This window comes from Salmo salar, chromosome ssa17 (assembly GCF_905237065.1).
Source record: "Salmo salar chromosome ssa17, Ssal_v3.1, whole genome shotgun sequence".
NCBI classification, from domain to species: domain Eukaryota; kingdom Metazoa; phylum Chordata; class Actinopteri; order Salmoniformes; family Salmonidae; genus Salmo; species Salmo salar.
The window spans coordinates 66062322-66079821 of NC_059458.1; the positions used below are offsets into that span (position 1 = coordinate 66062322).

The 17500-nt window shown below is 42.8% G+C and overlaps 2 protein-coding genes across 4 annotated transcripts in view; both read left to right on the plus strand.

Moving 5' to 3' along the window:
* LOC106576369 (UHRF1-binding protein 1-like) overlaps positions 1-10252 on the plus strand; it is a 59556-nt gene extending 49304 nt beyond the window's left edge. For 2 of the 3 annotated variants that reach the window (XM_045699992.1, XM_045699994.1), the window contains 6 exons: positions 450-600; positions 1025-1081; positions 2433-2689; positions 4192-4294; positions 6774-6928; positions 7784-10252. In XM_045699992.1, coding sequence (XP_045555948.1) covers positions 450-600; positions 1025-1081; positions 2433-2689; positions 4192-4294; positions 6774-6928; positions 7784-7912 — 852 coding nt within the window. In that variant the 3' untranslated portion in view covers positions 7913-10252. The remainder of the gene's footprint in view (positions 1-449; positions 601-1024; positions 1082-2432; positions 2690-4191; positions 4295-6773; positions 6929-7783) is intronic. The other variant, XM_045699993.1, reaches the window with a different exon arrangement.
* A 3774-nt stretch (positions 10253-14026) lies between these two features.
* The window catches only part of LOC106576444 (ankyrin repeat and sterile alpha motif domain-containing protein 1B), a 309496-nt gene continuing 306022 nt past the window's right edge, over positions 14027-17500 (plus strand). Inside the window, 1 exon segment of the mRNA XM_045699996.1 lies at positions 14027-14721. Within this exon segment, the coding sequence (XP_045555952.1) occupies positions 14591-14721 (131 nt within the window). The 5' untranslated portion in view covers positions 14027-14590.

Here is a 17500-nt window from a genome sequence, read left to right on the forward strand (position 1 = left end):
CCACTAGAGTGAAAGCACCGCCAGCATTCAAAAGTGACCAAAACATCAGCCAGGAAGCATAGGAACTGAGAAGTGGTCTGTGGTCACCACTGAAGAACCACTCCTTTATTGGGGGTGTCTTGCTTATTGCCTATAATTTCCACCTGTTGTCTATTCCATTTGCACAATTTATTGTCAATCAGTGTTGCTTCCTAAGTGGACAGTTTGATTTCACAGAAGTGTGATTGACTTGGAGTTACATTGTGTTGTTTAAGTGTTCCCTTTATTTTTTTTAGCAGTATAGATATAGATATATATACACACACAGTATACATACATACACATGAAACATTTTCATTTCCTGAACTCTAATTTTACCCCACTTTCTGAATTGATTGAAGTAACTTACATTTTTATTCATTTTAGCAGACTCCTATCCAACTTAATGCCTCTCTCTCTCTCCCCCCCAGGTGTCGGTGCTGGTGCTGAAGGTGCGGTGTGTGTGTGGGGGGATGGAAGTGCGAGGGGAGAGCACGGCTGTGTCTCTGGAGGTGGGCTGCGTCAGACCCACACAGCTGGGAAACGTCAGCCTCCGACAATACCTCAGCAACCGCAGCCTGGGTGAAGACACACACAGACACACAAATGTACACGCTCGTATAATGCATACATGTGGGCTAGTACACACAGCACAACATACATTGCAGTCACACACACTGCAGTCACACTGCAGTCACACTGCAGTTTTGCTATTCCCCATTCTCTTGGAGTACTATCTATAGCTGGGTTAAGGCCACACACGCACTCCCACACACCCCACACACACTCCCAATTGACTTGGTTTACCCTTCCATAACTCTTACAGGTATGGTTTACCCTTCCATAACTCTTACAGGTATGGTTTACCCTTCCATAACTCTTACAGGTATGGTTTACCCTTCCATAACTCTTACAGGTATGGTTTACCCTTCCATAACTCTTACAGGTATGGTTTACCCTTCCATAACTCTTACAGGTATGGTTTACCCTTCCATAACTCTTACAGGTATGGTCCCCACTGCTCAGGGCAGCACTATTCTACCCCCTGCCCCAGGCAGCGAAGGTATGTGTGTGTGTGTGTGTGGAACCTAAGCATGGGTAGGCAAACACAAGCTTGCACACAAGTGTTACTACCTGTTTGTTTGTGTTAGTGTGTCTCTGATTTCATCATTGGTATGAAATGACAGACAGTAATTAGTATTTTTGCTCCACCAAGCATGCTACACACATTTGTTTTACTATCTTTGTGGTGACCAAACAATTGATTCCCATTCAAAATCTTATTTTCCCTAACCACAAACCCCTAAACCTAACCATAATTGTAGCCCTGAACCTAACCCCTAAGCCTATAAATCTCATTTTTCCTTGTGGGGATCGGCAAAATGTCCACCCGATTTTCCTTGTTTTACTATCCTGGTGAGGACTTCTGGTTCCCACAAGGATAGTAAAAACACACACAGTGTGACTGCAGTGGATGTGACTGCAATGTGTGTCTCAAGGGTGTGTGACTGCAGTGTATGTCTCAAGGGTGTGTGTCTAACTGCTGCAGTGAGATGGTGCATTAGCACTAATGGGGGTTTTGCTCCCTTTTTGCTACATTAAACCCAGTGTCGGTATGTGTTTTTGTGGCACCACAGGTTGTGTGCATGTGTGTCTCCAGCATGTCACCTCCAACGTGTGTGAATATTTAAGAGGGGTTGGTGAGGTCCATATTTACCCACAGTACGATGAGGCTCACTCGCTCAGCTCCGCCTCCTTCCTCTTTCACAGAAGAGTAATCCCCATCTCCCTCAACTTGGCTCCGCCTCCTCCCTCTTTCACAGAAGAGTAATCCCCATCTCGCTCGCTTAGCTCCGCCTCCTCCCTCTTTCACAGAAGAGTAATCCCCATCTCTCTCCTTCACTACCCCGCTCTCTCTCGCGCGCTCTCTCTTCTTTCCTACCCTGCTCTATATGTCTCGCTCTCATTTATCACTTTCTCACTATTTCTGTTTTTACCTCTTACCTTCTCTCATGTCTGCCATTTCCTCCCTCCATCTCTCCTTCCTTCCTTACTGAGGCAGTGACCGATGTGTTGTCGTTATATTAAAATGTATGTCTGCGTGCGTGCAGCTGCTGTGGCACTTTACTGGCCTTAATAGTTTTATGGGATTAGTACCCCCACCCCCAGAAGGGCCCTAGCTTTACAAATTAGTCACACCTTAGAAATGGATTCATAGACTGGCGTCAGCAGTAAGGCAATGTCTGGTTGTATGCCTGCCAAGCGGCCATCGCTGAGCCGTTTCTTTGAGTTGTGGTTGCAGTGATTCTGTTTGTATTGCAGCCAATCTATGCCTTCTCTTTTTAATGGGAATTGATTGATTACTGATGTTCTCTCCTCCCACTCCCCTCTCTCCTTCCTCTTTCCCTCGCTAGGTGGTGGTCTGGAGGCCAATTCAGACGGGACCACCCATCTCCCGGAGGTCAGGGCTCGGCTGGAGAGCGGGCCCTGTGCCGCCGCTCACTCCCCCCTGGCCGAGACCAACGGTTTCCTCCAGCTGCGTCTCCACGGCTACCGGGCCAGCTTCCTCATGTCGTCGCTAAGGAACCTGGCTCACTTCCTGGAGGATGACTCCGCCCCCCAGGTCCTCCCGATGGAGATCAGCGTCAGGGACACGCACATCGACCTGAAGGTGGGGATGAACACACACACAGACACATTAACCACAGACACATTAACCTCTTGGGGCTAGGTGGGACGCTAGCGTGCCACCCGTGGTGCACTCCATCAACAGCAGGTGCATTTCAAGAGCGGCAAATTTGAATCCAAATAAATGTCAAAATTCAAATTTTTCTAAAATACAACTATGTTACACCATTTGAAAGATAAACATCTCCTTAATCTAACCACGTTTTACGATTTCAAAAAGGTTTTACGGCGAAAGCATACATTTAGAGTATGTTAGGACAGTACATTTACAAGAGTTGTGTGTAATGTTTTGTCAAGTCAAAGACAGGGTCACCAAAACCATAAAACCAGCTAAAATGATGCGCTAACCTTTTACAATCTCCATCAGATGACACTCCTAGGACATTATGTTAGACAATGCATGCATTTTTAGTTCTATCAAGTTCATATTTATATCCAAAAACAGCGTTTTACTATGGCATTGATGTTGAGGAAATCGTTTCCCTCCAATAACCGGCAGTCAAGTCAGCGTAACAAATTAAATAATTAAAATTAGAAAACATTGGTAAAATATTATATTGTCATTTAAAGAATTATAGATTTACATCTCTTGAACGCAATCAACTTGCCAGATTTAAAAATAACCTTACTGGGAAATCACACTTTGCAATAATCTGAGCACTGCGCCCAGAAAAATACGCGTTGCGATACAGACTAGACGTCATGTTGGGGAGATCTAAAATCGAAAATACTATGTAAATAATCCATTACCTTTGATTCTCTTCATCAGATGTCACTTCCAGGTATCACAGGTCCATAACGAATGTAGTTTTGTTCAAAAAAGCTCATCATTTATGTCCAAAAATCTCCGTCTCGTTAGCACATGATGTAAGCCAGCCGGACTTCTCGTCATGAACGAGGGGAAAAAATATATTTCCGTTCGTTCAAACATGTCAAACGTTGTATAGCATAAATCATTAGGGCCTTTTTAACCAGAACATGAATAATATTCAAGGTGGACGAATGCATACTCTTTTATAACGTATTGGAACGAGGGTACCCAACATGAACTCGCGCGCAAGGTGTCTAATGGGCCATCATCGTTCCATGGCTCTTGTTCGGTCAGATCTCCCTCCAGAAGACTCAAAACACTTTGTAAAGGCTGGTGACATCTAGTGGAAGCAATAGGAAGTGCCAAAATATTCCTAAACCCCTGTGTTTTTCAATGGGATAGGTTTAAAGTCAATACAACACATCAGGTATCCACTTCCTGTCAGAAAATGTCTCAGGGTTTTGCCTGCCAAATGAGTTCTGTTATACTCACAGACACCATTCAAACAGTTTTGGAAACTTTAGAGTGTTTTCTATCCATATATAATAAGTATATGCATATTCTAGTTACTGGGTAGGATTAGTAACCAGATTAAATCGGGTACATTTTTTTTATCCAGACGTGCAAATGCTGCCCCCTAGACCCAACAGGTTAACCTCTGTCCCCCTCTGCAGGATGATGGTCCCCGTGACAACCCGTCTGACCCTAATCCCATCACCCTGCACATCTCCAACCTGCTCATCCACAGGACCGACGATGGAGCCTTCTCTATAGGGGGTGAGACACACACACACACACACACACTGCCTCACACATTCACTCATATACAGTTGAAGTCGGAAGTTTACATACACCTTAGCCAAATACATTTAAACTCAGTTTTTCACAATTCCTGACATTTAATCCTAGTAAAAATTCCCTGTCTAAGGTCAGTTAGGATCCCCATGTTATTTTAAGAATGTGAAATGTCAGAATAATAGTAGAGAGAATTATTTCTTTCATCATATTCCCAGTGGGTCAGAAGTTTACATGTACCAATTGAGTGTTTGGTAGCATTGCCTTTAAATTGTTGAACTTTGGTCAAATGTTTTGGGTAGCCTTCCACAAGCTTCCCACAATAAGTTGGGTGAATTTTGGCCCATTCCTTCTGACAGAGCGGGTGTATCTGAGTCAGGTTTGTAGGCCTCCTTGCTTGCACACACCTTTTCAGTTCTGCCCACACGTTTTCTATGGGATTGAGGTCAGGGCTTTGATTGCCACTCCAATACCTTGACTTTGTTGTCCTTAAGCCATTTTGACACAACTTTGGAAGTATGCTTGGGGTGATTATCCATTTGGAAGACCCATTTGCGACCAAGCTTTAACTTCCTGACTGATGTCTTGAGATGTTGCTTCAATATATCCACATAATTTTCCGTCCTCATGATGCCATCTATTTTGTGAAGTGCACCATTCCCTCCTGCAGCAAAGCACCCCCACAACATGATGCTGCCACCCCCGTGCTTCACAGTTCGGATGGTGTTCTTCACCTTGCAAACATCCCCCTTTTTCCTCCAAACATAACGATGGTCATTATGGCAAACAGTTGTAATTTTGTTTCATCAGACCAGAGGACATTTCTCAAAAGTATGATCTTTGTCCCCATGTGCAGTTGCAAACCGTAGTCTGGCTTTTTTATGGCGGTTTTGGAGCAGTGGCTTCTTCCTTGCTGAGCGGCCTTTCAGGTTATGTCGATATAGGACTTGTTTTACTGTGGATATAGATACTTTTGTACCTGTTTCCTCCAGCATCTTCACAAGGTCCTTTGCTGTTGTTCTGGGATTGATTTGCACTTTTCGCACCAAAGTACGTTCATCTCTAGGAGACAGAACGCGTCTCCTTCCTGAGCAGTATGATGGCTGCGTGGTCCCATGGTGTTTGTACAGATGAACGTGGTACCTCCAGGCGTTTGGAAATTGCTCCCAAGGATGAACCAGACTTGTGGAGGTCTACAATTATTTTTCTGAGGTCATGGCTGATTTCTTCTGATTTTCCCAAAGAGGCACTGAGGTTGAAGGTAGGCCTTGAAATACATCCACAGGTACACCTCCAATTGATTCAAATGATGTCAATTAGCCTATCAGAAGCTTCTAAAGCCATGACATCATTTTCTGGAATTCTCCAAGCCTTTTAAAGTTTACAGTCAACTTAGTGTATGTAAACTTCTGACCCACTGGAATTGTGATACAGTGAATTAAGTGAAATAATCGGTCTGTAAACAATTGTTGGAAAAATGACTTGTCATGCACAAAGTAGACGTCCTAACCGACTTGCCAAAACTATAGTTTGTTAACAAGAAGTTTGTGGAGTGTTTGAAAAACAAGTTTTAATGACTCCAACCTACCATAATTTCCGGACTATTAATTAAAAAAAATATATATTATTTTGAACATAAATAAGCCGCACATGTCTATAAGCCGCAGGTGCCTACCGGTACATTGAAACAAATGAACTTTACACAGGCTTTAACGAAACACGGCTTGTAACAAAAATAAATAGGCTTTAACGAAACACGGCTTGTAACAAAAAATTAAAAATTAGCAGTAAGCTTTAGTTGTCTTTTTCCTCACGCTGCTGTTTCCAACGTCTTATCTTCGACTCATTAAGACCAAGCTCCAGTGCAGCAGCTCTATTTCCTTTTCCAACAGCCAGATCAATCGCCTTCAACTTGAAAGCTGCATCATATGCATTTTTCCGTGTCTTTGCCATGATGAGGGTGACAAAATGACTACCGTAATCAGAATGATGGGAAGTTTGAGAGCGCTCGATTTAATCTAAACAGTAAACAAAGTTGTTTGACCTTAACCCGTTCGGCAATTTCATTGGTCTAATGAAAGCTTCATGCCGCCAAAAAACTGAGCACGTCACAGAATGTTTTTTGAAAGAAAGAAAAATGTTAAGCGGGAAAAATCCATATATTAGCCGCGTCATTGTTTAAGCCGCGAGGTTCAAAGCCTGGGAAAAAAGTTGCGGCTTATAATCCGGAATTTACGGTAAGTGTATGTAAAATTCCGACTTCAGCTGTATACACACACACACACACACACAGCCTCACACATTCACTCATACACAAACACACACTTATACACATGCACACTGTCACACGCACCCACACCATCCGCCCCAACACTGTCTCATTTCATCATCATACAATGACATGCCTTTCAAGTTAATTTCTACCTTTCACTGACTCCCCCCCCCCTCTCTGTTGTCACAGTGGAAAATGCGTCTGAGGCGGGGCCTAAGAAAGAAGTCCAATTGATTGACAGCGGTTTGTCTCCAGTCCCTGAGAGTGTGGTCAGCAGCACTCCCAAGGCCACACAGACCCCCAGCCCTCCTAGCCCTAGCACAACCCCCTCCAACAAAGAACAGGCGAGTAGTTCACACACACCACCCACTCGTCCAGGGCCTAAAATGAACACCTGCCACCTGCCAAATGAGGGCCACGTTGGCAGGGTGTTAGGGCTCCACAGTGCGAGCATTTCACTCTCATTTGTGAATAAAAATAGGCAAGTATGATCACATGAAAAATAAATGCTGCAATATTTGTTTAAGGTATTTCCACCGTTTTTGTTTCATAGCTTGTAAATTAATCGCACAAAGTCAGAACTGCAAATCCTATGTAGCCTATTCCACTTTGCGCTGGGGACAGTGTGCATGTGAAGAGCTGAGTGAAATATACATTTTTAGAAGCGCTGCGCACAGGCATAAAAGTTGGTTAAATTTACTTGAATCAAAAGTCTACTGAAGTGAGACGTGTTTCTCAGCTATTTACATTGTTTTGTTCACAAGCTAGGTTGTTTTTCTATGTTTGAGTTTCAACTGCTCGGGAAGCGAAGATGATGCTTCTACTAGTCAGACTCAATCTCTCATGACTGGAGTAGTGTTACCATGGTAACCTCCGGCCCTTAATAAAGGGGCAGGTGAAAATGTTTGTCTCATCTGTGACGTGTGTGTGTGTGTGTGTGTGTGTGTGTGTGTGTGTGTGTACTCAAGTCACAAATTCAATTAAACAATATACCACATCACTTTTCTAGTAATACATTTGTTTTGGATACATCACAAACAACGCTTTTTTTTTGTGTCATTTTAGCTGGGGCGGGAATATTTTGTCTGGCAAAAAATCTGAGTGGCTGGTGGACCAAAAATAAAATGTTATGCCCTGCACTCTTTCATAGGAATTTAACCAACACGCTCATCAACACCCTCTCTTCTGTTTACCCCTAGCTGCTGATAGAGGAGAACGAGTGTTTGAAACTGGAGCTCTCCAAAGCCAAGATGGCTCTAGCTGAGGCCCAAATGGAGAAGGACTCCCTGTTGCACCGCATGAAGAGTCTCAAAGTGAACAGCAGCTAGGGTTGGCCAACCGAGGCCCAATGACCACCAATCTGTAGTGCTGCATATCACCACAGGGTGGAAGCAGAGAGGAGAGAGGGGGTGCTGGATACTGGAGCTTCTTGATTTAGCATCACACAAGTATTATTCAAGCATCAGCCAGGTCATTCAATCCTGTTCTGATGAAGGGCTGGTCACCTAAGAACTAGACCACACACACGCACACGCACACAGTCCATGAAGTCTACTCCTTAACACACACACACACACAGTCCCTGAAAACCATAGAGGGGGGCTACTTTTTCACTTCAGCCTACCTACCACCCTCATCCCTACCCCCAGTAGAGGAACTGGAGAGTGGACCGTGTTAGACTTTCATCCCCTCCTCGATACAGTGCTGCCATGTCATCCCTGGGCTGGGACTAGGACTGCAGTACACATGCTTGTTTTACATGCTACTTTTACATGATTGTTGTGCTTGTTTTGAGTTTCTCTCTTTATGCAGTAAGTTAGTGTTCAGTCTCTCCAGTAATCCGACTCTGCAAGCCAGAACAGCCTCCTAAATATGGGAGCGTAAGAAGGGATGAAGGGGAGAGGGAGGGGACAAATCTAAATTAAACAGCCCTTAAGTGGAATGGGGGGGCTAGGAAGGTGGGGTGGGAGTCCTGAATGTTAGGCTTGGGGGAAAAGTTGCCCTCCTCGACTCATTACCTTAAATAGGAGGAACAATGCAAAAATGGGCAACTTTATCAAGCATCACATTTTTGAGGAGCATATTCTATATGTAATGACCTTTGATGGGAGGGGCTTGCCTGGTTGGGTGGGGTGAGACACTGAATGTCATATCTTTGGAGGAATGTCTTAAAAATAGACTTATTTTGCACTGCGCTGAAACAGAACATGTAATTTGGTGCTTATGAAAAAAATGTATCTAGCGCTGAACCAATTGTACTTGGAGTGTGTATGGTAATGTATTATGATGGGCAAAGCGTACACAATGTTTTCTACAGAATTCTGAATGGTTGTGCAGTGTGTGTTTTCAACATGTATTTGTCATGTAACTAAAACAAGCATTTCATTTAATTGAAAAGGAAAATATACAATTATATATTTTCATTTACTTTTCTTCCATTCCATCTAGTCGATGTCTACAATGCCCATAATGTCCCATTGCACTGTTTCCCCCCCTGTTTTTCTACATGAATGTAAATGGCTAGTTGTGTCCAGCACTTTTGAACTATATTCACTGTAAATACCCTGTACGAAAGCATCGTCCAATCCAGTTGAGAACACTATCCTGTCATCTCTCGATCATCCAATGAGTGGAAAGAACATTAATATGGAGAGCAAGTTACCATCTCTATTCTCCTATGAGGATCAAGCCTGGGGTGTATTCATTATTCGGATTCCTTTACAAAATGTATTTTCTGTTCAAAACGTTTTGCAACTAAAAACATTTACCCCAAACGGATAACGTTTTGCAACGATTGGACAAATTCGGGTAGGCCCCCCTCCCCCTCCCTCCTCGTTGGTTCCGTTTGCGTTGTTTGCTTCAGTTTAGTTCCTAGAGTAAATGGTTTCCGTTGCACAACGTTTTTTGCAAAGGTCTGCGAATACAGCTCTCGCCTCTGCCGAGCCCAACAACCGGATTATCCAGTTTGAAGGGGAAATGGAAAGAGAGCTTGTGACGCAACTTCCACTTTTGGACATTAACAAGGTAACGCTCCATCTTAACTCCTCCTCCACATGTACTGGATTGGTTGAATGGTGCAGAAGAGAACCTCCCTGACTTTCCCCCCCTTCTTGTCAAACCAAAACCGAAGAAGGTAAAGGTAGTTCTGTTTACACCAATGATGGCAACTGGTCTTTCTTTGGTTTTCACTTGAATGACCCCACCCTAGTCCTTCAAAAAGGGAAGTTTGGGAATACATCATTTTTCTACTTTAAAGTCTTTAACTATCCAAATTGTGGACCTAGCTCAGCCTAGGCCTAGTTCAGTCCAGCTGAATGTCTTTCCAAGCTGCGCTGTCCTCTCTCCCCAGCTCTCTCTACCTTGATACGATGCTGGTTCACTTACCTGCTCAACACTGACAAGGCTTGAATGGCAGTTAGGATTTGAATGCTTGATTGTACTTTAAAGGCTGCCCTCCCTGGAGTTTCTAACTTTCTCATCCACTTCCTGGTCCGAACGGACCCGCCCCCTCATTACAATAGCTCTTCCCTTGACCTGCTCAGCCTTGCTCCTCTCCCAGGAGCTCTGCCTCCTGAGAGCCTGTGTACAAAAAGAAAAGGATTTGTAATATTTGTCTGTCAAAGCTGCTAAGCTACTGATGAAAATAAAGGTATCCAATCAAAAATGTATTTCTCAGTTGTCATACTGTTCTTCTTCCTTGCACTAACACTTGCACTTGTCTGTTCTTACTAGCAATGATTATGCTAATAGCTTCTCTATTTAGGGGACTTTTACTTACAATTATTGATGTGGTTGTTTTACCTATCTACTTTAAAGAGCAATTCCAACCTCATTTTCATTGTCTACATATGTGAAAATGGTGCATTTCTATGTTTTGTAGAGAAAAATATATTTAAAGTTCCGCCCAATGACATAAATAAATACATTTTAAAAAGTGATTTTCAAACATGTAGACTGCAATAATAAATATGAGGTTGACAAGTGGCGGAATTGCCCTTTTTAAGTTGAATTCACTAAGTCCCTCTGGGGAAAAAAGTATCAGATAAATGATCAAAATGTAAATCTTATAAAACATGGTGCACACCCAAGGTCATCTGCCTATCTACTGAATTGTGGGGGGTTTAAACCTGGCCAAGGGAACTTCCATCAGTCCACTAACGGGACAGAGCAAACACTTCCATGGGAGGAGTGGATAGAGGAAGCCTACCAAATGAAGCTGCTGAAAGTATCAGACATTGACAAGGGATTGAAGACCAAGTGTCTACCAGTGGAGGGCACCGCTGTGAAGGGCACTGAAGATTCTGCACTGAGGAGTAAAGGGAGCACAGCGAAAGGTCTGCCACATAGATAGACAGGAGGCAAAGCTCATTCTCAATACGTATTCATGACTCCTCACATCCTAGGCCAGGAGTAATCAAATCCTACCCTGGTGGTCCAGAGTGCTGCTGGTTTTCTGTTCTACCTGATAGTTAATTGCACCACCTGGTGTCCCAGGTCTAGAGGAGAAAAAAGCAGTGGAACTGGCTTAGAGGTCCAGATTTAAATTTGAGGGTTCTAGAGTATCGCCTGGCCGCATTCTCAAACGTATTGAAGGGGATGGTCCAAGATCCCTCCACTCAGGTCTTCTCCAGTGTTTTTTGAAAAGGAATTGAGGAAAGATTAACTGAAAAAGAGCCAGAGAAGGCATCTCAATGGCTCTGGCTTAAGTGGGAGGAGCAGTGGACGAGCCACCTGGCTCAGATCGGGCCAGATCAACACGTTCACTGCACCTTCTGAAGGGGGCGCCCATCATCACCGAAACACCTTATGAAGCGGGGACTTCCCCTGATGAGCAACAGAAACCACTGTTTGCAGGTCAAAATAATGGCTCTGTGATGTCGGCCATATTTAATGTGCTAGACTGCTTATACTTGTTAATTGTGGTCAGGTCTTTCTGATCCGAGTAGTCAAGGAGAGGACATAGATGGATTGAGACAGAGCCCTTACTGTCCACTGTTGTGTATGCTGCCAACGTCCTTGATTGACTGTAGGTTCTCCTGTAGTCACCCAGAGCCACATTCAATAGTCAAATGTTGCAGATAGAAATGCCATGAAAATAGCTAAGGTGACTCCATATGTGTCAGAGACAAACTTAGTTTTTTTTATATCATATTTTGATCTGAATGTTCCAAAACGTTGCGTCTTGCTGAATGTGCTCCTTGCTGTGGTTTTGACATGTAATCCAGTTAAAAATCAGAAAGGAGAAGAGTAGAAAATGAAAAAATAGATGTATCATTTAATAGGTTTGACTCGTTTTGAAGCACACATTTCTCCTCTCATTATCTACCAATGAAATGACAGCTAAACAATGGAGTGAAACAAGGACTGTTTTGTATGTGTCTGTGGTTCTGCTATGGAATAGATTTGGCTCATGAGATCAGCTTCACTGCTCTCCCCCGACAGTCAGATTGTAGTATCTCTATCCAACACTCGATGGGGCTGCAGCTGCTTCTCTCTCTCTCTGGCAAGGAGATTCCTCACCTCCCTCTCGTTTAGTAGGCTATATGACGTCCTACTTTGTTTTTCTCCATCACCCTCCCTCTCTCAATAAGACGTTCTCTTCCCAGCATGACAGGAAGCAATGCACTGAGCTCACATCAGAGGTGCAGACAGGGCACAATCACACAGCTGTGTGTGTTCCTTAATTTACAGCATTGTTACCAAAATAGTGACATTCCTAATTAACCCATAGTGAACTAGTGAATAATTGGGTATTATCTGCAGGTCACTGAGTGGCGGTCTAAGACACTGCATCTCAGTGCTAGAAGCGTCACTACAGACCCTGGTTTGATCCCGGGCTGAATCACACCCGGCTGTGATTGGGAGTCCCATAGGGCTGCGCACAATTGGCCAAGCGATGTCCGGTTCAGGGGAGGGTTTGGCCGGAGAAGGCCGTCATTGTAAATAAGAATTTGTTCTTAACTGACTTGCCTAGGTAAATAAAGGTTAACTTCTTATGGGCAGGTGGGACGGTAGCGTCCCACCTGGCCACATCCGGCGAAATTCAAACTACAGAATTAAAAATATTTAACTTTCATAAAATCACAAGTGTAATACATCAAAATAAAGCTTAACTTCTTGTTAATCCAGTCGCTGTGTCAGATTTCAAAAAGGCTTTACGGCAAAAGCACACCATACGATTATCTGAGGCCAGCGCCCCGCATACAAAAGCATGAAAAACACATTTCAACCAGGCAGGTGCGCCACAAAAGTCAGAAATAGCGCTATAATAAATGCCTCACCTTTGATGATCTTCTTCTGTTGGCACTCCAAAAGGTCCCAGATACATCACAAATGGTCCTTTTGTTCAATAATGTCCTTCTTTATATCCATAAAAACTCAGTTTAGCTGGTGCGCTTCAGTCAATAATCCACCCAGTTTCCCTCCATCAAAATGCATACAAAATGAATCACAAACGTTACTAATAAACTTTTCCAAACAAGTCAAACAACGTTTATAATCAAACCTTAGGTACCCTAATATGTAAATAAACGATCGAATTTAAGAATGAGAATCGCTATTGTCTTTACCGGAGAAAAATACCAAAGAACGCGCTCTCTTCCATGCGCTTGGAAACAATACAGCCAAAATGGGAGCCACCTAGAAAAACTACAATTTCTGCCTAATTTTTCCAAAAACCAGCATGAAACTCTTTCTAAAGACTGTTGACATCTAGTGGAAGCCATAGGAACTGCAATCTGGGAGGATTTCGCCTTGTAATAAAAGTGACAGCCATTGAAAACAGTGGTAGGCTGAAAAACATTTTTTTATGATGGTTTGTCCTCTGGGTTTCACCTGCCATATCAGTTCTGTTATACTCACAGCCCTAATTTTAACAGTTTTAGAAACTTTCGAGTGTTTTCTATCCAAATTTAACAATTATATATATCCTAGCTTCTGGGCCTGAGTAACAGGCAGTTTATTTTGGACACGCTTTTCATCCGGATGTGAAAATACTGCCCCCTACCCAAGAGAGGTTAAATAAAGGTAAAAAAATAAATATAAATCTTCTGGCAAGGGATGAAGAGATTGACAAAGGGGGTGTGTGCAAGCCTGTCAATGGACAGAGCAGACCATTAAAAAACATCAGTCTCTTGCTTGTTTTGTCACACAAACACATGACATAGACCAAGGCTGCTATTATTTTCACTATATAGCCCATATTTTTGTTTTACAGCATCCACTGATTTATGTATTTTGGAAGGTTATCTTGATAAAACAATAATAATGAAATGTGCACCAGTTATTCGCTCAATAGTGGAATATACACATCGATATTCCTCCTAAAGCTGACTGTTATCGGAATTTAGGAGCCTTTTCATATAACCTGTGACTTTCTTAAATTAGCAAATAAATTAAATTAGCAAATAAATTAACTTAGCCTCTTCCTCCGGTTGGTGCTGTAACCCGCCATCCACGCCCATACTGTACAACGCTGGATTAGGCAGGATAGCACTAGGCACTGTGGCGAGTGCGGTTCGAAGAAAGTGGAGAACTGAGAGAAAGAAATTGGAAGCGATTGGGATGCTACAATAACAGACAGACATCGAACGAGAGGACACGACACAGCGTGTTTGTTGGGCTACACGGAGAGGAGAAGAGAGGACAAAATAGCCGAACCGAGATAGAAGAGAGCGAGGGGCGGTCTGGGTTTGGCAACCGGCTTGTTCGTAGTTCCCTCGAGCCAGCTGCAGCAGGCAGTACCGTGCAAAATGCGCTATTTACGGTTCCTCATTCCTGCGTTCGGTTCGACAATGGACTCGTTCTGCAACTGAGCCTGCCAACCTTGCAGCACACCGCGGACGGTAACCGACCCATTTGAGGGAACGCTTACTGCAACATGCAGTAAAAAGAACACACAGATGTTTTTTCACACGATACAGTGAAGGGGTATCCCCGCCGCCGTCATTCTCTTTCTACATACCGGTTTTGGATTATAAATCCGGGATTAGAAGAAATTCGGTCGGATGGGGAAGGAACAAGAACTACTAGAAGCGGCCAGGACCGGGAATGTGGTCCTGGTGGAGAAATTACTGAGTGGGAAAAGGGGAATCCTGGGGACAGCCTCGGGCTCCATACCTCTGCCAAACCTACTGAGGTAGGCGAAGTCGTCAACATACATGTTCATGTAATATGAAGATTGCCTAGTTGGTACTACTATTGACATACTTCTATTGATGGTCTACGTTGAAAAATATGGGCTGTTGCGCCAAAGTTGGAGCATAGCAGTTTTACGCAAACTGACATGTCATGAGACCAATTACTTTATGTGAATTTAGAATTCAGGAAAGCCCGAGGCAGCCTCTGCTAAAGCCTGGTTGTAGTCTTTGTTTCCGAGAAGGGGCTTTGCGTTAGATATAAACTTGGCGCACAAACTGTGCATAAGATTGGCTACATCAATCTTGACAGCTGTCAAATTGTTGTGCACTTTTACACTGACCCTGGCTAAACATTATAATGATGCATGGTTTTGTATGAAGGTGGTGTTGACAGCAATGACCTGTAGCCTAATACACATCAATTGCTACTGCAAATGTTGATGTTACCTTGTAGATATATTTGTTAATTTCAACCTGGTCTTAGAGCAATTAGTATGGTTTGGGACGTTCTTTTGTATCCCTCCATTTAGTAGGATATGTTACGTTCTCCAATCCGTATGATATGTTGCAAATCAAATAGCATTAATTTCTGTCTTAAGTAACCAGACCATTCCTACCTGAGGTCGACCGATTTATGATTTTTCAATACCAATACCGATTATTGGAGGACCAAAAAAAGACGATACAGATTTTTTTTGTATTTATTTGTAATAATGACAATTACAACAATACTGAATGAACACTTATTTTAACTTTATAATACATCAATAAAATCAATTTAGCCTCAAATAAATAATGAAACATGTTCAATTTGGTTTAAATAATGCAAAAACAAAGTGTTGGAGAAGAAAGTAAAAGTGCAATATGTGCCATGTAAAAAAGCTAACGTTTAAGTTCCTTGCTCAGAACATGAGAACATATGAAAGTTGGTGGTTCCTTTTAACATGAGTCTTCAATATTCCCAGGTAAGAAGTTTTAGGTTGTAGTTATTATAGGACTATTTCTCTCTATACGATTTGTATTTCATATACCTTTGACTATTGGATGTTCTTATAGGCACTTTAGTATTGCCAGTGTAACAGTATCGTTTCCGTCCCTCTCCTCGCTCATACCTGGGCTCGAACCAGGAACACATCGACAACAGCCACCCTCGAAGCAGCGTTACCCATGCAGAGCAAGGGGAACAACTACTCCAAGTCTCAGAGTGAGTGACGTTTGAAACGCTATTAGCGCGCACCCCGCTAACTAGCTAGCCATTTCACATCGGTTACACCAGCCTAATCTCGGGAGTTGATAGGCTTGAAGTCATAAACAGCACAATGCTTGAAGCATTGCGAAGAGCTGCTGGCAAACGCACAAAAGTGCTGTTTGAATGAATGCTTACGAGCCTGCTGGTGCCTACCATCGCTCAGACAGACTGCTCTATCAAATCATAGACTTAATTATAACATAATAACACACAGAAATACGAGCCTTTGGTCATTAAAATGGTCGAATCCGGAAACTATCATCTCGAAAACAAAACGTTTTTCCTTTCAGTGAAATACGGAACCATTCCGTATTTTATCTAACGGACGGCATCCCTAAGTCTAAATATTACTGTTACATTGTACAACCTTCAATGTTATGTCATAATTATGTACAATTCTGGTAAATTAATTACGGCCTTTGTTAGGAATAAATGGACTTCACACAGTTCGCAATGAGCCAGGCAGCCCAAACTGCTGCATATGACTGCTTGCACAGAACGCAAGAGAAGTGACACAATTTCCCTAGTTATAAGAAATTCATGTTATCAGGCAATATTAACTAAATATGCAGGTTTAAAAATATATACTTGTGTATTGATTTTAAAGAAAGGCATTGATGTTTATGGTTAGGTACATTGGTGCAACGACAGTGCTTTTTTTCGCAAATGCGCTTTTGTTAAATCATCACCCGTTTGTCGAAGTAGGCTGTGATTCAATGAGAAATGAAATGGCACCGCATCGATTATATGGAACGCAGGACACTTTAGATAAACTAGTAATATCATCAACCATGTGTAGTTAACTAGTGATTATGTTAAGATTGATTGTTTTTTATAAGATAAGGTTAATGCTAGCTAGCAACTTACTTTTGCTTCTTGCTGCCCTCGCGTAACAGGTAGTCAGCCTGCCATGCAGGCTCCTCGTGGAGTGCAATGTAAGGCAGGTGGTTAGAGCGTTGGACTAGTAACCGAAAGGTTGCAGATCGAATCCCCGAGCTGACAAGGTAAAAATCTGTCGTTCTGCCCCTGAACAAGGCAGTTAACCCACCGTTCCTAGGCCGTCATTGAAAATAAGAATTTGTTCTTAACTGACTTGCCTAGTTAAATAAAGGTGTATCAAAAACAAATCGGCAACTCGGTGTCCAAAAATACCGATTACCGATTGTTATGAAAACTTGAAATAGGCCCTAATTAATCGGCCATTCCGATTAATCGGTCGACCTCTAATTCCTACATACAGTATCATACGACTTGGAGGTACCCCGAAATATGTCTACTATGTTACGTCTAGTCGGAGCAACCAGCATGAATATTTGGCATTGAGCAGTAGCCTAAACACTCAGTGCCTATTGAGGGCCTGTTGAAGGCCTCATGGTGTGTAGACCTATGCCAGTGTGCCGTCATTGATAAATTAAATAGGCTATTATTAAATGACCATAACATAGTCCAAGTGTTTGTGATATGTTGCTGAATGGCTGGCGGTATGTTTTGCTGTAACCTCATAAAAGGATTGTCTTTCAGGCCAAAAC